Source organism: Ochotona curzoniae, unplaced genomic scaffold (assembly GCF_017591425.1).
Source record: "Ochotona curzoniae isolate NIBS_2020 unplaced genomic scaffold, NIBS_Ocur_1.0 contig_4612, whole genome shotgun sequence".
Classification (NCBI taxonomy): Eukaryota; Metazoa; Chordata; class Mammalia; order Lagomorpha; family Ochotonidae; genus Ochotona; species Ochotona curzoniae.
In genome coordinates this window covers 15,741,868-15,769,702 of record NW_024466343.1, presented here as the reverse complement: position 1 = coordinate 15,769,702, position 27,835 = coordinate 15,741,868, and the positions used below count along the sequence as shown (strand labels likewise).

The following is a 27,835-nucleotide window of genomic DNA, read 5'->3' as shown; positions in this document are numbered from 1 at the left end:
TGAAGGGTTAATAGATGAAGGCATTTCTCTTACTAGTTTATGTGGGGAAACTGTCCCAACAGCTGTAGTAGCACCCCTTTTCTGATATTTGAGACCCAGTGATATGGTGTAGGAAGGAGAGAGAGTGAGAAGATTTTAAAATGTGAAATCCTTGGAACCCAAGCACTTGTGTTGTCGTCTGCTGCCTCCCAGGCATATATCAGGAAACTGGATTGAGAGTCGCCAGGTCGTGAAGCAAACACTCGGATGTGGGGTGCTGGTCCCTCCAGCAGCGGCTGAATCTGCTGTCACAATGCCCACCTCTTATCTGCTTTTCTTAACCTAGAATACACAGGCTTTCATCATTTTCATTTTTAGACTTTTTAAAGAATCTGCTTGAAATATATTTGAAAAGTGAGAGAAGAGTTTTAAGAAAAAAAATGATCTGTACTACTAAATATTTCACACCCACCCACTCACAAAAGAAGAGCAGGAAATTCCATAGATTTGGATACTAAAGAGTTAGTAAAAATGATCAAGAGAAATATTTTCCTGGAGGAGGGAAAATGGAAAGATCCTTTCCAGCCTTCCTATATTTACTTTATCATCTCTTTCTCTGCTTTTATAACACCAAACATAAAATTTTCTGCCTATCAAAGATCAATTATTTTCCTGTATTCTGGATCCTGCCCCATCTTCCTTCTTACAATGCATATGTTTATTCCTTTCCTTTCACACACCACCATTTCCCCCCTTTCTACAGGATTATGATGTTTATTTATTTACTTTGAAAGGCATAGAGAAAAAAAGAGAGAAGGAAAGAGAGAAGGCTGAGGTTTGGAGCCAGAAACACAACACAGACTTCACATATGCTGACAAAAATCTGACTACCTGAGCCATTGCACGCTGCCTCCTGGGGTCTGTGTTAGCAGGAAGCAGGAGTTGGGAGCAGAACTGAGATTCAAATCCAGGCACTCCCTCTTGGACACAAGCATTCTAAGTGGTGGCTTAAACACTAGGTCCAGTGTCTGCTCCCTTTTCAGCATTTAAGCAGACTTCGGTCTCTCTAATTTTAAGCAACCTCTTTCCCAAATTGCCTCAGCAGAAATTTTGACTTTATTTACTGTCACAACCTTCTTCCAATCACTGCTTTACTTATCTCCTTTCCATTTCAGTCAAGAATTTGGAGGAAGGGCAGAATTTGTATCAGAGTGTTAACCTTCCCTTCTTGGTATACTTACCTCACATGTTGGAGTCACAGCTGATACTCCTCCCATGCAGCTTCCTCTCACAGCAGCCAGGGAGCAGCAGAGAGTGGCTGGATCCCTACCACCTACATGGAAGATTCTGCTGGCATTCAGGGCTCCTGGCTTGGGCCTGGGCAGCCTGTGTGTTGCAGGCCTTTTGGGGGAGTCAATGAATGAACAGAAGATCTCTATCTCTATGGCTTTGCCTTTCAAGTAGGTGAAAATTAAAATATAAAACTCTAAAAATTATTTCAAGTGATTTGTCTTTAATTATCATCTTCATATCTGTACTTCTCATTTACCCCCCAAACATTCTTAGAACTTTTTTTCTCACCTCTACAAGGAAGGTATTCCTCTTTAAAAGTCACCAGTGGCTGCTGGCATGAAAACTAAATTGGTTAATTTTCTACCTTCAAATGCCAGCATCCTATATGAGTGCCAGATTGTGTCCTGGCTGCTCCACTTTCCATCCAGCTCCCTGTGGCCTGGGAAAGCAGCAGAGGAAGACCCAAAGCATTGGAACCCTGCACCTGTGTGGAAGACCTGGAAAAAGCTCCTGGCTCTTGGCTCCTGGCTTTGGACTGGCTCAGCTCTGACCATTGGGGCCACTTGGGGAGTGAACCAGTGGATGGAAGATCTTTCTCTGTGTCTGCTTCTTTCTGTAAATCTTACTTTCCAATAAAAATAAATGAACCTTTAAAAAAGATCATTGCTGGCTTTTCTGTATTCACCTTTTGCATCATTACTTTGTCATTTGCGCCACTTATTTTTGCAAGCACCATCGTCACCACATCATCATTGTCATCATCATGATGGCAGTATATTTGGAGTATTTACTGCGTGCCAGTCCCTGCACGAGTGTTATTGCCTCCTTGAAGCCTGTCTTCCACTTACCTCCGTGACGTAAGATTGCTCTGACTTTGCTTCTACTTCTCAAGTCAATGTTCAGTTTTTGTTTTTTAACGTTTCTTCATCTTTTTTGGCCTTTAACTATATTACCTGATAAGTTCCTGAAGTTGTAAGGTGTTCTGTACTTTTCTCACTCTGTAATAGTTCATTGCCTCCATTCATGCATATCAATTCACATGCAAATGACTTCCAGTTTTCATTTCCTCCATTCAATTTTCAGCATGTAAGTCTTCAAATAACTTTTTCATTGTTAAACGTAACCACACACTGCTATGATACTGAAAACAAAATTAACAATAGTTTCTCAAAATACAAGCAAAGACTCAGATATGGACAACTTCCTAATTCTCTGTTAATCTCATATAATTTTTCTAAATTTTAAACATTAATGATCTCATCATGGTATTTTCTTGATTTCAACCCTTCAGTGAATTCCTGCTAATCTTAAAATAAAGAGCAAAATCTCTTACTTGATCTGTGTTTCCTGTATAATTTGTCCTGACTTTCCTGGTCACCCAAATCAATGCAACACAGCCTACAATTCTCAAATATTGCTTCACATTCCTCATCTTCAGTTGATACGTATTTACTAATATTAATTAGAAGGGAACGCAAACCCTTATGGAAACATTTGCATCTTTTGGGGTTCATCTCATGCAAAAAGGAGTTTAAAAAGCACTGATGAGGGAAATGATTCTCCCTGACCAGCCAGGGCAGAAATGCTAGTGGAGGGCCTTGATGTTACGCTAACACAGCAGCTCCATCATACAAACTCTCAGGGGTTGGGGAGACTCCAACACTCCTGGACAGTCTTAACAAGAACAGACTACCTAGTCTGGCCTTTCATCTGCTAGTTAATCAGTTTACCATGAAAAATGTGCCAGGCCTGGGAGTGCAGGCTTGTGCAGGGAGCTAAGGGAATACCATGGCTTGGTTGTTTCCACTGGTGAGTGCAAGCACCAGAATGGGGGAGGCTAACCTGACTGAGCATGACTGCAGTATACCTTAGTGTTAGTATAGATGGGGTCTGGGGTGTGCCAGACTGGGCTAGACTCCAGCACCTGCTGGTGCTTGTGAGAGCCAGGAAGGGTGTAGGACAGGCTGGGCCAGGCCTTTGTACCCACTGAAACACAAGAGAGCTGAGTCTGGGTGTGGGACAGTTGGGCAAGGCTGCTGTTCCTGCCAGGAGAGGAGGTGGGCCAAGTCAGGCTGGGCCAAGAAACCAGTAGTGTGCAGGAGATCTGCCACTGGGAGGTGACCTGATAGAGGGGCTTGGGGAACTCCTGTCAGGATGTGGTCACTGCAGGTGAGCACAAGAAGCAAGATTCGGAGCAGGCCAAACCAGGCCAGGTTATAGTGTCCACTGGCATATGCGTAGCTCAGGTCTTGGTGCAGGCCAGGCTGAGCCAGTTCAGAACACTCACTGGCAGATGTGAGAACTAGGATAAGGTGCAAGACAGATTGAGTTGGGTTGTAACAACAGCCAGTTTATATTCGGGACAGGCTGGCTGGGCCTGGGCTAGGCTGTAGCACTCACCAGCATGAGTTGGAACTGGGTGCAGGCTGGGCTGGGCAAGGCTAGAGCACCTCCCAACAAATGCTGAGGTGAGGCAGGCCATGCCAGCACCCAACCAGCACACATGTGGGTACAAACCTGGTAGGGGGGGCAGTAAGGATCCCCTTATTGGACCACTGCTCTGGGTGAGTATGAGAACTGAGACGGGAGGCAGACTTGACTAAAGGCAGTGATGGCTACAATGCCTTTTGGCCTGCATGTGAGCTGGGTTAGGGGGAAAGCTAGACTGGTCTAAGCGACCCTATCCACTGGTGCATGCATGAGCCCAGAGTAAGTGCAGGCTGTCTGAAATTCACCATAAAATCAGCTGGCAAGTGCTGGGAATAAGGACAAGTTATGTCAATCTAGGCTGCAGAACCACCTGGAGAGTGCAAGATCTGGGACTGGGAGTGGGCCCAGTAGGGAAACTCTGGGCATCCCTCTGATGGGCTGCAGCTCCCAGTGGTGAGCATGGGAACAAGGGATGGTGGTGGGCCTGACTGGATAAGTAGTACCATCTGCTAGCATCAGTATGCACTCAACAGTGGGTTTGGTTGGGCTGAGCTAGGCTGCAGAACTCATTGGTGTGCATAAAAGCAAAATGGGATGTCTGACCAGTTGACTGCACATACTGTCATCCATAGGAACTATGGCTGAGGGTGGGCCTAGTGGGATTATTGTGGGTCTCTTCAACTGGGCTGCAGTTCCTGTTGGTGCATGTGAGGGCTGAGTTTGTGGTGGGTAGGGTTGGGCTGGACCACAGTATTGATTGGTTTGCATAAGAGATGGGGCTGGAGACAGACTGACCCAGCAACTGCAACCATCATTGTGTGTGTAGGCTGATAAAATTAATGAACTGAGCTGGAAACATATTGGCTAGCACAAACAGGAGTCAGGTCTGGGATCACATTTGGTAGGGTGTCATTAGGGAATTTTCCTCTAACTGAACCACTGGACACAGAACTCCAACCACAGGGAGAACTGTAGGCTCTGTGGTCTGTGTCAGAACTGGGCCTCCTCAGCTGCTCAGGATTGTGTATTAGATAGCATTCTCGAATGTACATGGGGAATATGGCAGTCGACTGGGGGCTTACAGAGGGCATCAAGTACCATTGCAGAGCTTGGAGGGCAGAATAAATTGGACGACTCTCCCAGTCAAGCATTGACAGCAAGTATCTGAGCAAATGGAGACTCTAAGGTGGACCATGTCAGCCAACGGACCTTAGAAGGATTTCCTCAACCTTGGAGCAAAGAAATTAACAGCATTTCATTACTGTTGAAACCACTTGAGCAGAACCCTTGGCGCACGCTCCACATAGAGAACCCTGGGATGACACTGAGTGGTTGTCCCCATCCCTGGGTACTGAGGTGGTTAGGATGCTGGGTGTAGCTTCTCCCCTTCTCACCCACCCGCCCTTCCTCAAGATACAGGAAAAAGAAAAAGTAAATTAGAAACAGTGGTCTCATCTACTTTCCCCTGTTCCTCATCCTTCCCATCCTAATCGGTGGTCCACATGGGCATGCATCCTTCTCAACTATGTAAACATAATAAAAATTGTTTTGAAAAAAGGAAAATGTGCCAAGATACCCAGTCTTCTCATACTGTGCATTTTTTTGTTCCATTGTGTAGCTTTTGCCGTTCTTCGACAGCAGTCTAGTGATTGTGAAGAAAACTTGTTTGCAGATAAATACCTAAATATTTCTTGGTTATTCTTTGATATTAGAAGCCTGGTTCTATTAAATCTATTCTTTCTTCACTCTTTCTCATCTTAACTCAGTTGTAAAGTGTGGAAGTCAGATCATTTTCGATGATTTCATCCCTGACTGCCTTTTGGTATCAATTCATCCACAATCTCTGAATCTACTTTTGAAGCACGTGTTCAAAGTAGCTGCTACAATCTGAGCCAAAGCCAGTTATTGTTCAAACTACTGAAATAGTCTCCCAATTGGTCCTAATTTTTCTTCCTGAGTTGCATTCATCCTCTTCCATTTTATTTTCCCATAGGAACTAGATTGTCTTTTAAATTTTTGTTATTATTCTTTTTTCTTAAAATTAAAAAAATTTTTAATGTTTATGTAGTTGAGAGGGATGCACATCCATGTGGGCCTCTGATTGGGGCAAAGATGGTCAGTTTTGGAGGAAGGTGGGTGGGACAAATGTTTTAATTTTTTTTCCCTGTGCTTGCAGGGGAGGAGAAAGAGTGGGCTGCTCTTTACTGTCAAATTACATCAGCTCCTGAGGGTGATCATTTGGTGACACCTTAGAGTCTTCCTGGGGAAGAGTGTTTTGAGAATGTTGTTTGAGTGGTTTAAATAGTTCTGAGAAGTTGTTGGTTTCATCGCTCCAGGGCTGAGAAAGTCTCTCCAAAGTCTATTGTTTGACAAAGTCTACCTTAGTACATCCACAGACCTAAGAACATGTGGCAAAGCTTGTCCAGCAGAATCATCCAACCTGCCCTGCTCTCCTTCCTATGACACGACAGTCAACATCCATCAGCCCAGATGAGCTGGTCATCATGTCATGTCTCTTTGTGTATCTGGACACTGCACAGGCATCAGCAACCAAAAGGGCCCAGTCTCAATATATGCACTCTAAGATCAGACCACACATCCTGTTACTTCCTGTGGTCAGGCTCTGAGCCCAGTCAGTGGTCCGGTCTGGATGTTCTCCCAAAACCTTGTCTGGGGTGACCCCAGACCCAACTCTTGCATACCAGCCAGTACAGAGTCAAGTATAATCTGACACTGTACTAGCAATATACATACCAATGGACTTGGTCAGCTTGATCAGTCTGCCTCAGCCCCATGTCACACATGAATTGATAGATGCTGTGACCTGGCCCAGCCCAGAGAACCCACCAGAGATCCAGTCCTCATATATACCAATGAGTGTGCAGTCTAGTTGGGATGACCCCCAATAACCTCCACCAGGCCTACTCCTAGTCTCAGTTTTTGCATGTATTGCCTCTGCTACAACCTAGCACAACCCAATCCACATCCTCTCTAGCTCTTGTGCACAGCCATGGATGCTAAGGCATAGCTCAGCCCAACTTGCTCCCAGACCCAGCCCTCAGGTATACCGACAAATGCTATTGCCTTGTCCAATCTGACTCACTCCCAGCCCTGATTCTTGTGCTCACCAGGGATAAGCACAGTCTAGCAAGGGAGTGCCTGCAGCTCCTTTGCTGGTATGTTTTCATCCCAGGATCTTGTGCCTGCCAGAGGTTACTGCATTCCAGCCTGACATGACTTGCACCCAGTCCTGGCATTTGTCATCACCTAGCTCAGTTGGCACATACCAATTCTGGCTCTGTTGTGGGTCAGCAGGTGCAATAGCCTAGCCAAGACTGGGGCACCCCCAATCCCAGCTCTCACACTCACAAGTGGAAACAGCAGCCCAGAAAGAAATTCCCCAAAGTTTCTTTACCCAATCTGCTTCCAGGCCTGGAGCTTGTGTGTGCCAGTAGCTGCTGTGACCAAGTCTGAGATGACTTGCATCAGCAGATGCTTCAGTCTGACTTAATCTAACCTGCCCCCAGTCCCAGCTCTTGCCAGTAGGTGCAGCTACTTAGCCCGGCCTAGCCCATTTCTAGCCCTCATGTGAACTGGTGGGTATTGCAATCCACCCAGCCTGGCATCCACCCTATACAGTGGCCTCATTCATGCCAGTGCGTATTGTGGACTGACCCAGCCTGGTCAAGCCTGTTCCTAGCCCCAGGTCTCAGGCTCACTACCAGGAGCTGGGCTTAGCAGGGGAGTTCCCCATGTTCTTCAATCAGGCCTGCTTCCACCAATGATCTTGTGTGTGCTAGTGAGTGCTGCTGCTTAGACTGACATGGCTGGCTCCCAGCACTTGCCCTGTCTGCTGCTGCTTTCCCAAGCACATTAGCAGGGATCTGGATTGGAAGTAGAGCAATAGAGTTTAAAGCAGCAGGAGGCAGCTTAACTTATTATGCCACAATGCCAGCCACTAATTTTTTTTTTAGTTATTCATCTTCTCACTCTCTTTTAAAAATCATCCTGCTTATGCTTTGGAAATTGGCTCATACCTTCCTCATAGATGCCCTTCCTAAACTTCCCATTATGTTAAGGACCCTTTTGTAAGTTTGTCATAGCTCCAAATATAAATTATAATTGTATTCATTTATATGACAATCTACTTAATAACTTAATCCCTACTAGTCTATAAACTTCAAAGATCAGGGATCATAGGCCTAGTACAGAGCAGACATTATATATTTTGCACAAATGAATGAGCAAGACATTGTATCTGGGAGTACTTGATATGTATCTGCTGTAATATACAAAACTAATTTGTTTTCATTTTAAATTATTAAGTAGATATTGTTAGATATTAGTTATTAGTCTTCTACTTAATAGAATGCTATCATGTATATTTTAAATCTTTTGAAGGACCTCAGTCATTCCACTAGGTGTCAGGCAAACCTAAAAAATCAACTCGCATAACATGGAAGTGACTCCTCTGCCCCTACTTTAAGAAATTTTTAGAAATCCAGGAAAATTAAAAATAGTACATAAATACACTTATTTTCCTGATATAGAAATAACAAATGCTAGTTAAAACTTTATCTCAGCTTTCTTAAAGTCCAAGATATTGCTGTTGAAGCTAAAGATATTAAGTAATGTGTTTTGTTAGAGGGTAAAGATGTTTGTAATTCAGGCATCCCATATGGCACTGATTAGTGTCCTGGCTGTTCAGCTACAATCCAGCTCTTGCTAATGGTCTGGGAAAAGCTGCAGAAGACCTCTGCCACCTGCATGGGAGACCTGGAACAAGCTGCTGGCTTCTGACTTCAGCCTGGCCCAGCACTGGCTATTGTAACCACCTGCAGCCAGACCAGTGGGTAAAGATCTCTCTATTTCTTCTCTCTATTTCTTTCTTCTCTCCCCCCTTTTCTCTGTTACTCTGACTTTCAAGCAAACAAAATTTAAAAGAAAAACACCTAAATAGCTAAACCAATATTCCCCATCTCATTTACTTTTCTGGCCCAACATCCAAAGCTTGTTCTATGAAGAATTAAAGAAACATTTTTATTTATTTATTTTTACAGACAAACACAGTACAGCATTTTTGTGTTTAAATTTAGATACATGATATCATAGTGAACCTATCATTTTGCAATTTTTCTTGCTGTTACATATTTGAAATATGTTTAATATGGATTATGGATAGACATCATTTATTTATATTTTACCTGTTGTGTGAGTCTATCACAAGAACATACCACATTATATTTGCTTAGCCTCCTACTACTGGGTGCTTAGATTTTGTTTTTTTCAGTTTTACTCTTTAAAAATTATGTGATAGTAAAGATCTTTATATATATATATATATATATATATATATATTTGTGTTCCTTTACACTGGAACACAAATACATAACTAGGTAAATGTGCAAGTGATGTGCACATTTTTAGAAGATTTGTTTATTTGAAAGGCAGAGAGAGAGAAAGAGAGAGGAAGAGAGAGAGAGAGAGAGAATATGAGCCTCTGCTTGTTCATTCCCCACATGCCCACAGCAGATGGGGCTGGGCTAGGTTAGAGCCAGAAGCCAGGAACTCCATCTGGGTCTCTGAATTAGTAGCAAGAACTCAAGTACTGGAGCCACCATCCTCTGCTTTCCAGATGCATTAGCAGGGAGCTGGATCATGAGCACGTTAGCCAGGACTCAAACCAGCACTTGGGGCTGGGATGCTGGTGCCAGGGTGGCTTAGCCCCCTGTGCCATGATACCCACTCCAGTGAGCATATTTTTAACTATAAAAACTTAGTTTTAAAAAAAGATTTATTTATTTCCATTACAAAGTCAGATCTTCAGACAGGAGGAGAGACAGAGAGGAAGATCTTCCATTCGATGATTCACTCCCCAAGTGATTGCAACGGCTGATGCTATGCCGGTCCAAAGCCAGGAGCCAGGGACCTCTTCCAGGTCTCCAACAGCGGTGCAGGGTCCCAAAGCTTTGGGCTGTCCTCAACTGCCTTCCCAGGCCACAGGCAGAGAGCTGGATTGGAAGTGGAGCTGCCGGGATTAGAACTGGCACCCATATGGCATCCCGGCGCGTCCAAGGCAAGGACTTTAGCTGCTAGGCCATGCCACCGGGCCCAAAACTTAGTTTTTTATTTGAAAGACAGAGAGACAGAACAAGAGCCTCAGAAACAGAGAAAGATCTCCCATCCACTATTTCAAAATTTCATTTTTGATGTGATATTGATTGAATTATAATACACTTTCCTGTGTGTGTGTTGAGGTTATCATGCAATTTTTCTTTTAAATTTGTCATGATGAATATTATAATTTTCTAATAGTAAATCATCCTTGGATTTCTGGGATAAATTCAGCTTGGGCTTGATAACATTACTGTTTTTCATATTCTCTTCTGTACTTGATTTGCTAATATTTTAGAATTTTGTTCTTGAGTGTTCCAGAAGCATCATATTGTTGTGGGCATTGTGGCCTCTGGTTGAGTTTATTCCAGATTCTTCCATCCATGCATGAAAGGACTCAAGGTGGAGATGCAAAGGTGTAGGACAGCAGGATTTATCTGAAGAGACAGTTTACTCTCAGATGTGACTGCACCAACCTGCCTCCCTGAGGAAGGAACAACTGCTGTCTTGATCAAAATTGGGTTGTGCGTTTAAATGGGAAGGACTGGTGCCCTAACTGAATATGCAGGCAGAGCAGAGTGATATGCAGCTTCAGCACCCATGGTGATTTCCAGAAAGTATCATGATGTCTCAGTGTGGAACGGCGGTACTCACATGGTCGTCACGGCCTCTGTGCAATAGGGGAAGTGAGGCTCAGGTGCATGTTAGGGGATGGGTGTGCCAGCGGGGAAGAGGTGGGATTTTCAGCAGTGCAGGGCTTCTGGCAGTATCAATTCTTCCTCACTTATCAGCTCCCTGCTTTCCCACATCAACACAGTTTCCTCACTTCTGACATTCAGAGAGTTAAAGGAGTTTCATCCAATACAGTGCTCTTTCAAAAAAAATCACATCATTGCTATAGACATACTCATAGCTTAAATTTACTTTTATTAGATACCTTATTAGATATATTTTATTAAATACTATGAATTTTCTGGAATTCATGTGTTGTTCCAGATCAGTGTTGGCATGTAGCTTTTATTACATCAACTTCTCCCAATAACATGTGTGTATATTCACCTGAATAAATTTTAGTGGGGTTGAATTGTGATTTACTCAGCAAATAAAACATAATCCTAAGAAATTATGTGTATGCTGTCCACTGCATATCATGTACTATGCCATATTCCCTAAAGAAATCTGCTGGTAGTATTTTGGGACCCAGTGAGACTCTGATAATAGACACAGGACTTAATTGTGATATTCCAAGATTCATCCAGAAAGACGTTCTGGCTAGTCATTTCATTTGTATGGCTGAATCTTTGATATGCCACTTTTACTAAATAATAATGAATTTTATCTTTTTATTTTTATTACTTTAGACTATTTTTTATGGAATAATTCTTTGTAACCTTTTTTGATTATGGTTTATGTAGACATGATATATTCATTTATAATAAAGAACTGAATATAAGTAATTATATCATGAAACGATTTGCAACTGAGTATACATAAATACTTTCAAATGATTTAGGTTTTGATTTTGTCAATTTACTAGATGAATTTGTAGCACCCTCTAAAATGTTTCTTAAAAATTTGCAATTGCAAATATGCACCTTCCTGACTTATTAACATTAATTAATGGATTGTTTAAGATGGAAAATGACATACTCTTTTTTTTATTGATATTTAGCATTCCAGTTAACATTGATAAACTCAAATAATTAGGAAATTTAAAATCTTTGCATATTCTTTTGATATTATAGTTATAACAAATTCTAAATTAATATTTACCAAGTATGTATAACATTTAATTTTAGTTATAATACAATTTCTAGTTTAAGTATAGGTAAAATCACAGCTAACCCCCAAATTGCCAAACTGACTGCATGAATATTGGTACCCAGAGCAGGGGTGCTAGGTTCCTGTGAAGGAATGAACTTGGTTACTTGTGCAATGTTAGAAACCTCTGAGGTGAGATTGACTTGGTAGATGGCTTGAATTGCAATGTGGAAATTGGTGCCGTTTTCTATTTTAAAAGGTCCTGGTTTAAATTCAAAAATTTCTCTTGAGCCAGCTTCCTTTGGTATGAGACGGGAAGTATTCACTAAAGCAGCATGGTCAAAATCGTTTTGCAGCTCCTGGAGACGCTCACTTATTCTTATGATATATCCTTCAGCTGGGAAACAAATACATACATTGTGTAAGAGGGAGCAACAGACAGGGAGATGAAAAGAAGAAGACTAGGGGGCCCTGCACCATGACTCAGTTGGCTTGTCCCTTTCCTGCAAGCACTGAGATCCTGTGGGGGTGCTCTGTTAGGTGTCCTGGCTGCTCTTTTTCCTCTCGATCTCTTTCTGGAAATCTGTCTTTCCAATAAAGGCACAGCTTGCAGCTGTGTGTATTCATGGGTTTAAAATTCAAGGCCTTTGCTTACTGTGTAATTTTTCCCTAAGAAGGGATTTTGTCAATTCGTCTAATATTCATAAAACTTTCATTTACATAGGTCTGTGTATCTATCCATCTACCTTTTATTTTAACTGAGAGAATCTATTGTGACATTTTTCTTTTTTGGTTTTGATCATAGTATGTGGTTCCTTTATTCTCTGTAATGTTTCTTGCTCTGCTTATCTCTGCAAACCTTACTTACTCTTCTAGGTCCATTCAGGACCTAACCTCTTCATGAGGTCTTGTTCACGAATTTTATCCACCCTGACGACTGTCTTCCATGACCATCTAGTGCCTCGAATGGGGATTGTTTGGGGGAGATACAATTTTTCATTTTTATAGATCTTGCTATTCTTGAGAAAAAAGACTGTTTCATATTCCTTTCATACCATGTGGGGTACTTGCTACTGTTTCGGGCATATATTTGATCTCCTCAATTACTTGTTGTGGAAGAACACATTTATTATATTGAAACACAAGCTGATGAGATTAGAGAATTATAAAAATATCAGGATTATACTCACTACTTATTTTAGTAATGCTAGGCTACAGTCTAATTTTTCATACTTAATAGATACAGAATTATATATCAGAGTCTTTAAACATTTATAGACTTTCCTTTATCCTAAGATACTGCCTCCATTTCACATTTGGAATGTCTGAAGGAAGTATGCGCAGTTACCATTCCTTCTTCCTGGTGGGATGAGGACAGAGTAACACTAGATCCAACCGTTCCGGGCATTTATGACTGCCGTGATGCTCCTCCCCTGACTGTCTGTGTTGTGTTATTTCTACATTTACCTCCTATAATTAGAACGAGGCATTTATTATGGGCCCAGTCTTGCTGTTTACAGAATTGAGTTTGGAACGAAGTATTTAGGTAGAAAATTTCATCTGTGTTCTTTTTCCAGTGATACTATTGTTATTTTTACTTTATTTTTTAAATATTTAAGGATCATTGCATAAGAAAATAATGCGTTTCAGAGCTCTCACAGTAAGAGCTTACAACATTAAAGTGCAAAAAGTTCTTTTTGTATGCCTTCTATGTTTCCTGTGACTTTACTTTTTTTTTCTGATAGAATAATAAAAAGATAAACAGCTTTAAAAATACTGTATAGTGAATAAGAACTTCAGAAGTATTCTTTCTTTTGGGAGCATACAATGGAAGAGTTTATGTAACTCAGAAAATTCCAAGTGTGTGCTGTTTCCGCAGGGTCAGTGCCTGAGTGGAGAAGGCAAGCCTTGTGGCACTGCATGGGTTGTAGCACTGCATTGACGTGGGAAATCAAATGTTGCTTTCATTTCCCACCTCCAAGCACGGCTAGGAAGACTGGCTTCATCCCATAAGAACATATGATTCTAAACAATATTAAAATATGTCTGCATTCAAAGAACACTGGCTATATTGGGTCAAACTTAAAAAGCAAAGATGCAAGTGATTTAAACTTTCTGCAATTAGGGAAATTTATTACTATGGACTCTGAGAAAGTGGCATTTTATTCACACTCCATGCCCAAGTTTTTTTTCCAAACTAGTGAGCATCTCCGGCTTGCTGGGGATATTTTTCAAGCACAGGTCAGGGATACTCTCCTCTGGGGAGACATTTATGACATAACCTCTGATTTTAACCCTCAGTTTGGAGTTTGCTGTCTACCTAGAGCTCACAGATCATTCTATGTGTCTAACTGCCTCCTAAATTATGTTGGTTTATTTATCTTCTGCACACAACTGGCTGTTGAAATCAGATATTTCTTATGAATCTAATAGCCTTTGAAAAACCCACCAGCTGATAAAATACATACAGAAATGTTTATAATTTTTTTTACTTGTTAAGGAAAAAGGAATGCAATAGATAAAAAAGCTAACAATCTTTTCAAAATAATTTCAAGATTCAAGTTGAGAGATAATTTTGTACGATATAATCTAACAAGACTGAGTTGGAATTACTGGTCACTAGATAGTCCTTACCTCTTGAGAGCTTTGGTCCCATCTGCAATTAAGTAAATTATGGCCCATAGGAGATGAGACCCCATAAAGGTTCTTTATAAATGGAACATTAGAAAGTTCTTAACAAATGAAACCTAACGGGATTTCTTTATTCTAAAAATTAACAGCAAACTTACCTCTTCCTTTATCAAGAAAATAGCCAGGGGCAGTCCACGAAAGTTGAATATAATTTCCTTTAAACTTAGCCTCTAGGTCGCTAATTTTACCAGGCAGGAAGACATGAGTTTGGTTGTCACTAGGAGGCGCTCCAGACACGGTGAAGGACCCCCCGGAGGTCACTCGGCTAAAGTCTTCCATTCCAACTTCTGCCTTTTGGTCTTTGGTTTCTGGTCTGGGTGAATTCAGGATGATCTTTCCTACCACAAAAAGAAATTTTGTAATTTTTCATACAGTCATGTTGAAGTTTATCTTGCAGCCACGAATGGCTAATATTATTTAAACAGCAGATTTCAGAAAACTTAAGAAAGAGCTTTAGTACAGAAAACTTACTATATTGGTATCACTTTAAAATTAATGATGAGGCATTATACTATGTTACAAGCATGTTTTAACTTATCCCTCTCAACAACATGAGTGTAAGTTTTTGAGGACAAGATTGTGTTTTATTTGCCTTTGTAGTTGCCACATTTAGCATAGTGCTTGTTACACAGGAAGTGTTCAGTGAAATTTTTGTTCAATGTAAATGAAACAAACTGGAGTATATTTATGAATGAAACACAGGTTTGTGCTACGTCCACCAATATGAATATGCTTTAGAACATACAGATTATTGCACAGTTATATAACATGAGCTTTTCATAGTACACTGTATTTTCAAAGTCTGTCATACACAATTTATTAAACAATTGACATGTGTTTATTTTACCACTACTTACCATTTTCAACATAGCCTGGCACATAGAGCGCTTTGTTCTGCTGTGGCCTTAAACTTAGCCTAGCTCTGTTATCTCTTGCCTGGGCGTGCACTTTTAAGCTGTATCTACCATTTCCACGATACTCTGTAAAATATCTTGAGTAGATGCCATCATTTTTGACAGTATCAGCACCTTCATATCAAAATGGAATAATTAGTTATCTAATAAAATAAAAACAGTTTCAACTGCTTCTGAGCAGTAGTGGTTTCAGTAATCTGGATAACAGTATGGTGCAGTAGGCTAAATATACAATCCTTGAGTCCAACTGTCTCGGTTCAAAGCTTGGTTTGTCAACTTGCTAACTGCATGATTTTTCAAAAGTCTAACTCCTGACAAATAGCTCATTAATATGATCTGTTATTATTATTTCACGAAGGAACTGTGATGAAATATTAACATTAATGACAATAGAGAAAAAAAATCCCACTGATATGTTTCAGAAGAAAAAACAAAATTGTTCACAAAATTTAATAGAAATAAATATGCTTATGTTTGTCATTTGTTAAGATAACCAAGTAAAAATTTCAAAAGCACCACAATTTAATTTATTTTGCACTATGATCAATTAACCTATACAGAGACTATTATTTTCCGAGTCATGTAATGGCAGGAGGATGCTGAAGCTGATGGAAGCTGATGTGGCTTTTGTTACCTGCCCCATTGTCCCAGAGCGCCAAAGTTACTTGATGTCCATCTTCAGCTTCTATAACGGCTGTCACATTGATTCCCAGAACAGGCAGAAACCCTTGGCTGACTCGGGCATAAACGATCAGGGGGCTAGGATAGTGAGCTGTACTTCGGCTCATGTGAGCGGTGGCGATTACTGGAAGTGTGGTAGGACTTTTTGCTCGAGTGGTCACTGTCACCGTAAGCAATTGAGGGGCGAGATATTTATTCAGAAGGCTGTAAGTCCATGTCCCAGTCTGAAAAATTTAAAAAAATATTTTAGAATTTTGATAATATTTTCTTATTTTTTATTTTTAACATGACATTATTCAGAAATTTAAGGAGAATAATTGTGTTTTAATAACTGATTTTACAAACTGATAAATGTATGTATATAAAATGTCCAGTTATTCCATTTAGTTCTTTTTCCATAACAGTAGAGCTGTAACTATTTTAATATTGACAATATGCATTATGTATATATATACTATATATTTTAAAACAGAAACAGATTAATAAGGCACAGTGAAAACAGAAGACTGGACTTACCTCTGCAATGCCTGGTATTCGAAGGCGGGCAGACCGAGTGTTTAGCCTATCTTCTTTGAAATCTGAGGTTCCATATTTTTTTCCTTTGGGATCTTGAAGAATAATTTCTGGTTTTCCTACTGTCCACGTGACAACAAAGAAAGTATCATTTCCAATGGTGCTATCCACGGGCACTGTACCGTTTATCCATTTCCTTGCTGTTACATTCAAGGCTTTACTTTCCAACTGTTGCATGAATAAAAAAACACATAAAATCCATTTATTATTTTAGCTAATGGAGTTTAAAGTATAATTAATTCAGAGTAATTTTAAATTGGTTAATATTTAAATCAAAGTGCCTAAAGATTATCTTAAAGAATTTTCCAACAACAGGCATAAATAATGATAAAGAATATAAAAATTCTAGAGAAAAGTTAGTATTGATGTTTTTCTTCTGCACTTTTGCAATATTTTTAGGCCAAAGAATTATTACTAGAGAAAGAAAAGTTAATAGTTATGAAATAGAAATTTAGTATAATTGTCATAAAAATTGTTTTTCTTTTTTTTTTTTTACTGATTTTTTTTAATTGCAAAGTCAGAGTTACAGAGAGAAGGAGAGACAGAGAATATCTTCTGCCTGCTGGCTCACTCTTTTTTTTTTTTTTAAGATTTATTTTTTATTATTTTTTCATTGGAAAGGCGGATATACAGAGAGGAGAGACAGAGAGGAAGATCTTCCGTCCGATGATTCACTCCCCAAGTGAGCGCAACGGGCCGATACTATGCCGATCCGAAGCCAGGAGCCTCTTCCGGGCCTCCCACGCGGGCGCAGGTTCCCAAAGCTTTGGGCCGTCCTCGACTGCCTTCCCAGGCCACAGGCAGGGAGCTGGAAGGGAAGCGGGGCTGCCGGGATTAGAACCGGCGCCCATATGGGATCCCGGGCGTGCGAGGTGAGGACCTTTAACCACTTGCGCCACCGCGCCGGGCCCTGGCTCACTCTTTAAAAGGCTGCAACGGGGCCCAGTGGCGTGGCCTAGCAGCTAAAGCCCTTGCCTTGAACGCGCTGGGATCCCATATGGGCGCCGGTTCTAATCCCGGCAGCTCCATTTCCCATCCAGTTCCCTGCTTGTGGCCTGGGAAAGCAGTCGAGGACGGTCCAAAGCCTTGGGACCCTGCACCCATGTGGGAGACCCGGAAGAAGTTCCTGGATCCTGGCTTCGGATCGGCATAGCATCGGCCATTGCGCTCACTTGGGGAGGGAATCATCGGACGGAAGATCTTCCTTTCTGTCTCTCCTCCTCTCTCTATATCTGCCTTTCCAATGAATAAATAAATAAATCTTAAATAAAAAATCAATAAAAGGCTGCAATGGCCGGAACTGAACCGACTTGAAGCCAGAAGCCAGGAGCTTTTTCTGGGTCTCCCACCCAGGTGCAGGGTCCCAGAGTTTTTGGGCCATCCTCAACTGCTTTCCCAGGCCACAAGCATGTAGCTAGATGGGAAGTGAGACAGCCAGGACAGGAACTGGTGCCCAAATGGGATACCAATGCCTATAGTTAGAGGCTTAGCCTGTTGAGCCATTGTACCAGTCCCAAGAATTTTAATATACTGACCTGCAGAGCCTGTTGAGAGATGTTCCCACTTCTAGCTGAAATTCTACTGAAAGCATCAATAAGGCCATTTGCATCTTTATGGGCAAAAAACTGGAACCCCCCTAAAATAGAAATTTGAAGTGGAGAATCATGTTTGTATCTGTGATGTTATCAATATAATTTAAAATCTATTTCAATATTTATTTGTAAAATTATAAAAAATGAATTTTCTGAAACCTTATAACTCTCAGTGTGATGGTAAACCAGACATAATTCTAAAAGCTTGCTTAAAATAAATAATGCAAATAGGAATAAAGGAAACGTTCAAGGGAGGTCAGCTTTTTTTTTTAATGTCACTTAATCTAAAATATAAGTGCTTACCACACTCAGCAGTAAATAATCCTACAAAACCTAAATATAAATCTAAATTACAATCTAGCTCATCATTATTTTCATAAGGAGCCTTCAAAGAATTCACAGGAAATGACATAAAAAGACAAATTTACTTTGGTGCAAAAAATCCTAAAATCTGTGCATAGTTTTTTCTTATTATTCATTTTCTATAACTTTTTCAAGAGACTTTGGATACCCAAACAATCAGAGAATAACACTATAGAGTAAAAGTTGATTTAGTATAGCTGATGGATAATACAGATTATTTGAGTGTGAAGAGTTAAAAGCGTATCACAGAGGACAAGAATTAGGGCAAATGACCAGTGTAAGTAAAATTACCACATCCTCACTGATCTAGGAAAATGACAGAAAGACTACCAAGTGAGCCAGGCAGAGGAGAGTCATGAAGGCTGGAGTAGGGTGTGACAGAAGGACTGGGAAAAAAAGGAAAGAAACACTGAAGCTATTCCAAACTAAGATTTAATAAGGGTTAGTGGGTCCATAGCAGGGTAGGATGGTAGAAAAAGGACTGAACTGGTAACAGGAATTCTAAGACTTTTGGCAAATTATCATTTAAGTATCTATTTCCTTATCTATAACATAGAAGTGCAAACATCTTTATGGAAAGATTGAGTAGTATTTTGAAATTTAGCAATAGCTTTGGACTTGCAGTTGAGTAATTAGAAGAGGAAGTTTCTGTGTAATATGAATAACAGAGAGGGATGAATGAAGACAGTGAATGTTGAGTACTTTCAAAAGAAGCTGGTATATGAAGGAGTTGAGAAAAGAGAAAGGTTTCATCTGAAAGACAAGGAAGTAATGGAGATGCATTTTTAGGATAGAATTAAAAAAGGGATTTATTTTACTTTTACTTGAAATGATGAGTTACAGAGAGAAGGTTAGACACACAATCTTCCTTCTGCTGGTTCAGTCCCCAAATGGCCAGAGCTGTGCCAGGTAAAGACAGAAGCCAGGCGCTCCCTCCAGTCCCCCACATGGGTTCAGAGGTCCAAGGATGTGGATCATCCTCCTCTGTTTTCCAGGCCATAAGTAGGGAGTGGAGCAGCCGGCACATGAGCTGGCTCCCAGATGAGCTACTGGTGCTGCAGTCAGAGGTTTAGCTTATGACTGCAAGTTGCTGGTCCCAATATTGAACTTTTATAAAAAGAATTATTTATTTTTATTTGAAAGGCAGATTTACAGAGACAGAGAAGGAAAGATCTTCCATTCTTATGTTTACTCCCCAAATGGCCACAATGTCCAGAGCTGAGCCAATCTGAAGCCAGGAGCCACCTTTAGGTCTCCCACACAGGTGCAAGGTTTCAAGGACTTGGGCCATCTTTTGCTGCTTTCCCAGGTCATAAATAAGCAGCAGGATGGGAAGTGGAGCAATCAGAATCAGAATCTGCAGCCATATAGGATGCTGGTGCTTGTAGGTCAAGGATTAGGCTGTTGAACCACAGCACTAACCTTAGATTTGAATGTTGTAAAAGATTTTTTGTTTGTTTGTTTGAAGGGCAGGGGGAGAGACAGAGATAGAAATACAGACAGAGATAGATAAATAGATAAAATAAATAGATGTTAGATAGATATATGATAGATAGATAGATAGATAATAGATAGATAGATAGATAGATAGATAGATAGATAGATAGATCGGTCTCTTAGCCACTGATTCACTCTCCAGCTGGCCACACAAGTTGGGCCCGAGCCTGGCAATAGGAGCCAGGAACTTCAACTGTGTCTCTGATATAATGGCAGGGACGCAATACTCGAACGTCTTCTGCTGCATTCTTAGACACAATAGCAGGAAGCTAGAATGGAAACAGAGCAGATGGCACAGGTGGCAGCTTAATGTGTTCACTACCAAGCAAGCTCCAGGATAGTAATTTTTGAGCAGATTTATCATTTAGGGAGGAGAATAAACATTTACTTTCTATGAAAACCGTGTTCCAAGGGTTTACCTGTCATATTTGATAGAGTCTCCAGTTCTCTGGCAGCAGAAGGTCCCATCGCAATGGTGTGAATGATTGCACCACTCCGATTTGCCTCCTGAAAGCAGGACTGGATTCCTTCATCTTCTCCATCTGTCAGCAACACAATCTCAGAACCAGAGACATTCTGGTTACTGTTTGTAATAGCCTGAAAGTGAGAAGCTGGTTGTTAATTGTCATTTCTGAATGAATCTAAATAAGAATAAACCTGTTGTTTCAGTTTGGAGGAATCTTTAGTTCTATGCTCTAGAGTAAGCCAAAGGAAACTGTGCATTTTTATCTCAGGCTGAGATGGCATATGGAAATGAGTGCAGTGTACGATGGACTTAGAGAATTTCAAAGCTAGATTCCTAATACTTCTTTTCGTTGTTCCAGATAGGTCAGCTTCTGCTAGCTTAGAACTCAATCCAGGTCTCCCGTGGAGGTGGCAGGAATCTGGTCACCTGAGCTGTCTCTGTGGCCTCCCAGGGTCTGTGTTAGCGGCAAGCTGGAATCACGGGCTGGATCTCTCCTGAACTCAAGCACTCTCATGTGGAATGTGGGTGTCTTAATTGCTGGGCCAAATACCTGTCCCAGAATCCCAGGTTTGTCCCAGTCCAGAGCTGTCTTCCTAGACATCATGAGAAAAGTTCAGAGGTGCAGCATCTAGTGGCCTGGACAGCAATAGCAACCTACACTTTGAGGCCAAGAGAGAATCAATGAAGGAAGTGGTTTTTCTATTTTTATAACTGCAATCAAGAAATAAGCAGGCATGAGAGGAGACCAACTTAGCATGGAAGAAACTCATGTGGGTACCGGAGGCAACTGGGCATAGTGTTCAAAAGGTACACTGAGCTTGTTCAGTTCCAGTTCTGGTTTGACCAAGCTTCCTCCTTTGTTCATTGAGTTGGGCACTGTACTGCTTGAGTAGTCACATCTATCTTTGTGACTTTAAAATAGCAATTTAAACTAATGAACCCAGACTTTCTCCTTTTGTGAATTGTTTCCAACTTCCTTTTTCAACATCACCCTCATTAACATTATTTTCTGCTCACACAAATCTTGACTATGGGAGTGCTAGAGAAAATGGGAGTTACTCGCAAAACAAAGATGACTGTGAGCATTCTGGAATCTCATTCCTTGGCTTAGCAGTTCGCCTGTGCAGTGCAGTTCTTCAGGGCTGTGTTAGTGGAACCAGGGCACTCACACAGCTTCACCTATGAACAGTTGGTCATAGAAGAGGCTATTTTTCCCCCCTGCCATAATGATTTACTTTGATTAGATTTCACAATTTTATTTTGAAAAATTTTATGGGTATACTTTCTTGATAGTCAAAGGCAGAGAGAAACAGATGGAGAGAGATCTTCTGTCTCTAGTTCATTCCCTACAACAACCTGGGTTGGTTCTGGGCCAACATCAGGAAGTTGGAACTCAATCCAGGTTTCCCATATGGGTGACAGGGACCCATGTACGTAAGCCATCACCTAGAGCCTGCTAGGGTGTACGTTATCTGAGTGGGAAGTGGAGTAGCTGGGACTCAAGCTGAAAGTGTTTCAATATGGGATGCTTGTGTTTCAAATAGTGTCTTAACTGCTGGGGCAAACTTTTGGCCCTGTGATCCTGATGTTAGGAAACCTATGAACTCATGACACTGCACAAAGGCAACTGAACAAAAATAAATAACAAATGATATTTAAATCCTTAAAAAATTTTACCTGGAATCCTGCCTTGAGTCCACTGCAAATTGAAGTTCCACCACCAGCTGCAGGAGGCAGGTTTGCAGTGATCTTTTGGTAACTGTCATCATCAGTTATTGCTACTAGGTTATTTTGTATTGTAGCACTACTGTCAAATGTGACCATCCCAACCAAGGATCCCCTTTCAATAATTTGAATCAAGTACAGTTCTGCTGCTTGATTCATTCGAAGGAGACGGTCCTCCTTAAAAAAAAAAAAAAAGATGCCTGAATATTGCTTGCATATCTTGAATCTCAACAGATTTAATGAAAGATGAAGTTATTAATGAGCCAGCAATCATAATTGGCTGATGTATTGTAAATGCTAACTGTTTTATTTTTTAAGGAAAGTTAAAGGATTTTTTTTAAAGTCCTGTTATATTAGGAAAAATCTTAAAAATCTATTCATACAAGATTTTCTTCTCGGATAATAATTTACCAAAGCACAGAGATGTTCACTGCAACAAACTTTTAAATAACAAATTAAAAGGGAATGCTTAAGATATATTAAAACAAAATCAGATTGCAAGACATTATAGAAAGAATAACCACCTCTTTGAAGAGAAAAATACCTGTATATTAACATAGAAAAGATTGGAATGACAAGTGTTTGATGGTGGAATAATGGATTATAGTTTTCCTTTTTTAAATTACATTTTTTTCTAGTTAGAACTAAAAGTTAAGGGACAAAAACATCACACTAGCATTTATTAGAATCATAAATTAATGCATGTTAATCACCTAGAAGTAAACCTAAGATTAAATTATATTTTTATTGTCTTAACTGCTTAACAGAACAGCAGAAAAACAAAGCAAGAATCATTGCCCCCCTCAAAAAATCCTGACTTACTGAACCCATGCTTCCAGACTTATCGAGTACCAAACAGACTACTCGCTGCTTGGATCTGACCAGGGAAATTATAGGAGGAGGTGGTGGATCTGTTCCTTTCATGGGAGTGGCATTCTGCAAATCCTTCGATTCCATGATTACGTCCCATGTGCTTCTGCGATTACACATTTTGTTTTGTAGGTTTGGAGCCTCTGTATTGTGTGTATTTGCTGTACAAAATTCAGTCACCTGGAAAAAGTCAAGACAATATTATAATCACTTGTAGGTCCTTCTTTTTTCTTTCTATTTTGATGATCTTTACCTAGTTGATTAGGGCACAAAGCGTCAAGGGCTACAGGAAAGTGGGTAAGACCGTTGTTTCCACATTCACTTTTTTCCTTCCTCTATCTGAGGGAAGGGGAGAGGCAAAGGGAGAAACCACACCCAGCCTCCCACCCATCTAAGGGTCTCCAATGTGGGACATGCTCTGAGGGCACTGCTCAAGTGGTTTCAATAATTCAACTGTTCTGAATTGCTGCCAATCTTGCTATTATAAGCACAAAGAAATCTCTTCAGAATTCACTGGCTGACATAATTCAACTTAGAATCTCTACTTGCCCAGATTATCACTGCCGACACTTGGCTGGGCTAGTTGATCAATTTGTTCTGTTCTCTGTCATGGTACCAGGTGTCCTCTGCAGGCTCCAATGTACTACCATATCCTCCATGTGCACCTGGATATGCTGTCTACTGCTCCATCTGAGCCACTGAGCAGGCTCAGCTTTGACATATGCACTCCACGGTCAGACCATGGAACCTGCAATTCTCTTCATGGTTGGGGTTCTGAGTCTGTCAGTTCTTTTGGGGGGATTCCCCAAAAAACTTCATCTGAAGTGATCCCAGACCAGATTCTTGTGTGTGCTTGCCAGTGCGGGGTCTAGCACAAGACCGTTTCCCCAATGAGCTTATGCATATACTGGTGGTTGCAATTGCTGGGTCAGTTCTGCATCCGGGCCTGTCTTCTACACAAACCAATGCGTGTTGGAGCCCATCCCAATCCTGCCCACCAATCACTTGGCCACGCAGACCAGTGGGAGCTGTGGGCTAGTTGGGGTGACTCCCGATAATCCTCACCAGGCCTGTCCCCTGCCCTGGTTCCCATGCTTTCCAGTACGTATAGCACACTGGTCCAGTCTGTCCAACATACCATTCAGTTCTCATACATGTCCATGGGCATTGAAGCCTAGTTCAACCCAACCAGCCACACAATCCATCCCACACACCTGCTGGTGGATGCCATGCCTGCCCAGTCCTGGTTCTCATTCTCACCAGTGGGAATGGCAACCCAAGAGGGAGGTGCCCACTGTTTCCCTAAGGGGCCCACTCCCACTCCTGGATCTTGCACTTTCCAGGTGGTTCTGCAGTGTGGCTTGACAGAATTAGCCCTGAGTGCCAGCATATGCCAGCTGATGCTATGGCAGAACCTAAGCAACCATACCCACTCTGATTGATGCTTATACTAGTAGGAACAGTTAACCCAGTCTGGCTTTTCCCTGGTCCAGCTCACATGAGGCCAGCAGATGTAGCTCTGCCCCAGTCTCTTCTGCCCCCATCCCAACTCATGTTCTCCAGTGGGAATGCTGAACCAGCAGGGGAGCCCCATACTGACCCCTATTGGCTTTGCCCCACTCTCCCAGGTCTTGCATGTGCTGGTTGGATGCTATGGCCTGGTCTGGCATGGCCTGCTTCACCTTGGCATTTACCAGTGGGTGCTGTAGCATGGCTGGGCCCAGCCCACCCCCAATTCCAGCTGATGCTGGTGGGGGATACAGCCTAGCCCAGCCCAGCAAGCACCCAATGCCAACCCTCATGTGTATTGGTGGGTGATGTGAACTGGCTATGCCTGGTTCACCCCCTACCTGTCTGAGATGTATGCTGCTGTGTACCATTCCTGGCCTGGTCTGTGCTGCTCCCTATCATGGTTCTTGCACTCAACTGCAGGGACTGTGTCCTGTCAGAGGAGTTTCCCACACTCCTCCATTAGAACCTCTCCTAATGCAAGATCTCATGCACAGGAGGGTTCATGGGCCAGCCCTTCTCAGTCCACCTCCTGACATAGCAGGAACAATGGCCTTTCTTGACCAGTCTTCAACCCTTTCTGGTTATTATTTTTGGGTGTTACAGCCCAGTCTAGCCTGGTCCATACATAAACACAGCTTACACCTGGCTCAGCATGTGCAAAAAAACTAGCCTAGCCCTATACCTACCCTGGTTCTCACAAGCACCAGTGGGTGCAAGGGTCTAGCTCAGTCTGGTACACTCAGCCCCAGTCCACACTTGTGCCAACGGACACTGCAGCAATGAACAGTTCAGAACACAATTCCCATTCCAGCCCCACACTCACCAGTGAGAACCACAACCCAGCCATGGCATCCCCTTTATTCCCCAACCAGATGCATTCCCAGCTACAGATCTTGCACATGGCAGTGGTTATTCTGACTCAGTTTGGCATAGCTTCTCACCTGCCATGACCTTTGCCTTTGGATGCTATAGCCTGGTCTGACCTAGCCTACTCCAAGTCCCACGACTCACTGGCAGGTGCTGGAACCTGGCCCTGCTCAGTTGGCTCCCATCCCAGGCTCATGCAAAATGGTAGGTGTGATAGCCTAGCTGAGTTGACCTATGTTCCAGCCTGGTTTCTGCTCTTGCCAGTGATCTAAGGTTGGCTTGGCCCTGCCCAGTCTGCCCCCTCTAAAACCAACCCACACATTTGCCAACAGTTGGAGTTACCCTACTCAGGCTGCCCAACACCCAGACCTGGTATACGTATTCACCAGCAGGAGCTATGACCCCAATAGGGGAGATTCCCAGGTTCTCCTACTTGACCCACTCCCTAATCCAGATCTCACATACTCTAATAGGTGCTAGGCCCTTGCCTGGCATCACCTGCCATTCCATCTTGGCCTTTGTATGATCTGGAGGCTGTTGCAACCCAGCCCGCTTCACACCCTGTCTTTAGGATACCTGTGCAGGTGCTGTAGCCTGGACCTGCCCAGTCTCTTTCCAGCCCCAGCACCTGTGAGTATCGGTGGGTTCCATGGTCACTCCTAGTTCAGCCCACCCCAACCATTAAACTAACCAGTGGGACTTGTATTTCCACAGGGCTGGGCCCACACTTCCCCAGTAGAATCTACCCCCAGACCTGGTTCTCTCACGTGCTGGTTAGTGTCTTGACCCTGCCAAGTGTGACCTGTCCCTGTTCCACTACTCAGTCAGGTACTGGCCCTGCCAGACAGGTCCCCAGCCCTGTTTTCATCTGGGCTGCTCTGTGGCAGTCGGCAATGTTGTGCACTAACAGCTCATCTCAGGACTCCCATGTGGGTTGGTGAATCAGTCTGACCCATACATATCTTACAGACTCTTCCCTCCAAACCACCAGGTGACCCTGTCGTTGGGAGTCACATAGAATTACTCCTCATCTACACTCACAGTGGCCTTATCCATGGACGTCCCTAGGTGGCAATTACATGCCCCAAGAACCCTAGAGGTCACCGCCAGGCAGCCAGCAGGCAGAGTCCAGGACTCCCTCACCACATGGCAGTGGTGGCCATGGCCAGGGCCCCAAGCATTGAGTTGGACCTGGCTCAAGTACCTCCAGTAGCAGCCATGCTGCTGGAAGCTCCTTCCACCCAAGCCCTGTGGCCAACATCTATCTATCTACCTTTCTTTCTTTCTTTCTTTCTTTCTTTCTTTCTTTCTTTCTTTCTTTCTTTCTTTCTTTCTTTCTTTCTTTCTTTCTTTCTTTCTTTCTTTCTTTCTCTCTTTCTCTCTTTCTCTCTTTCTCTCTTTCTCTCTTTCTTTCTCTCTTTCTCTCTTTCTTTCTCTCTTTCTCTCTTTCTTTCTCTCTTTCTCTCTCTCTTTCTCACTCTCTTTCTTTCTTCTTTCTTTCCTTCCTTCCTTCCTTCCTTCCTTCCTTCCTTCCTTCCGGTAAAGGTTTATAATGTCAACTGGCATGACTATTTGAGCTAACTATTTTGCATTCTACACTTTCAGAGAAAATCCAAGTTTATGGAAAAGAGGACAAAATTAGCAGTAATTTCTAGTTGTTCCCCTTTGCAATTCTCTAGCCATATTCTACATCTTTGTGGATGATAGAAAAGTGTGAAGATAGTTATTCACTACCTAATTTTTATTTTTAACTTTAAATTAGTTTTTTAGCATTCATTATAGTTCACAGATACAAGCCTAAGAATATAAAAATAACCTTTCATTTTCACTTCCTTCCCTCTCCCTTTTTTTTGTAGCTTTGAAGTAACATTTTAAATTTGCATTACAGAAAAAAAGGTTCAATATTTTGCCAGATAAGGAGTTAACAAATAAAAATCAAAAGACCCTACTTTAGTGGGAATACAGACAATGGGCACAAATAATAATTTAATGGAAAAATGATAATTTCACTTACATACAATAAAAAAGTAATCAAAGATAATTAAGACTACAATAGTATAAAGCTCTTAACTTTTGGTTTGACAAAGGTATAAAACACAATTTCATGAAACTACTATATTTGAAGCAATCCTGAAACACATAAACACATATATATATTAATTTAGCTTCGACATACAAGAGAGAAAATGTGGTAGTTGTCTTTTAAAATTAATGTGGAGAACAGATTTTATGCATGCTATAGTACAGCTCCAAGAAGACAGCCAAACTCTTTGTTCCTCTGCTTCCCCTCATTTACTCCTTCCTTCCACTCTTCCCATTCTTCACTACTCAATCCACTGACATAATCTTAATCCACTCTATATTCACAGGCTTAATACAGATATTTTTAAGCACCTGGGTTGCTGCTGGCTCTGATGAACTTTATCATATGTAAAATGTTCTGAAAAGGTAGTTACAGTAGAGGGAGAAAATGCGGAGATGTAATTATTTCCCCTTTAGTGGCCAAT

The 27,835-nt window shown here is 41.7% G+C and overlaps 1 protein-coding gene across 1 annotated transcript in view; it reads right to left on the bottom strand.

The window, feature by feature from the left end:
• LOC121161033 (calcium-activated chloride channel regulator 1-like) overlaps nt 1-27,835 on the bottom strand; it is a 50,628-nt gene that overhangs the window by 13,768 nt on the left and 9,025 nt on the right. The window contains exons 6-14 of the mRNA XM_040987256.1: nt 22,902-23,129; nt 22,032-22,256; nt 20,308-20,485; nt 17,972-18,072; nt 16,380-16,604; nt 15,817-16,087; nt 15,126-15,296; nt 14,367-14,606; nt 11,625-11,974 (exon numbers count right to left, since the gene is read on the bottom strand). Coding sequence (XP_040843190.1) covers nt 11,625-11,974; nt 14,367-14,606; nt 15,126-15,296; nt 15,817-16,087; nt 16,380-16,604; nt 17,972-18,072; nt 20,308-20,485; nt 22,032-22,256; nt 22,902-23,129 — 1,989 coding nt within the window. The remainder of the gene's footprint in view (nt 1-11,624; nt 11,975-14,366; nt 14,607-15,125; nt 15,297-15,816; nt 16,088-16,379; nt 16,605-17,971; nt 18,073-20,307; nt 20,486-22,031; nt 22,257-22,901; nt 23,130-27,835) is intronic.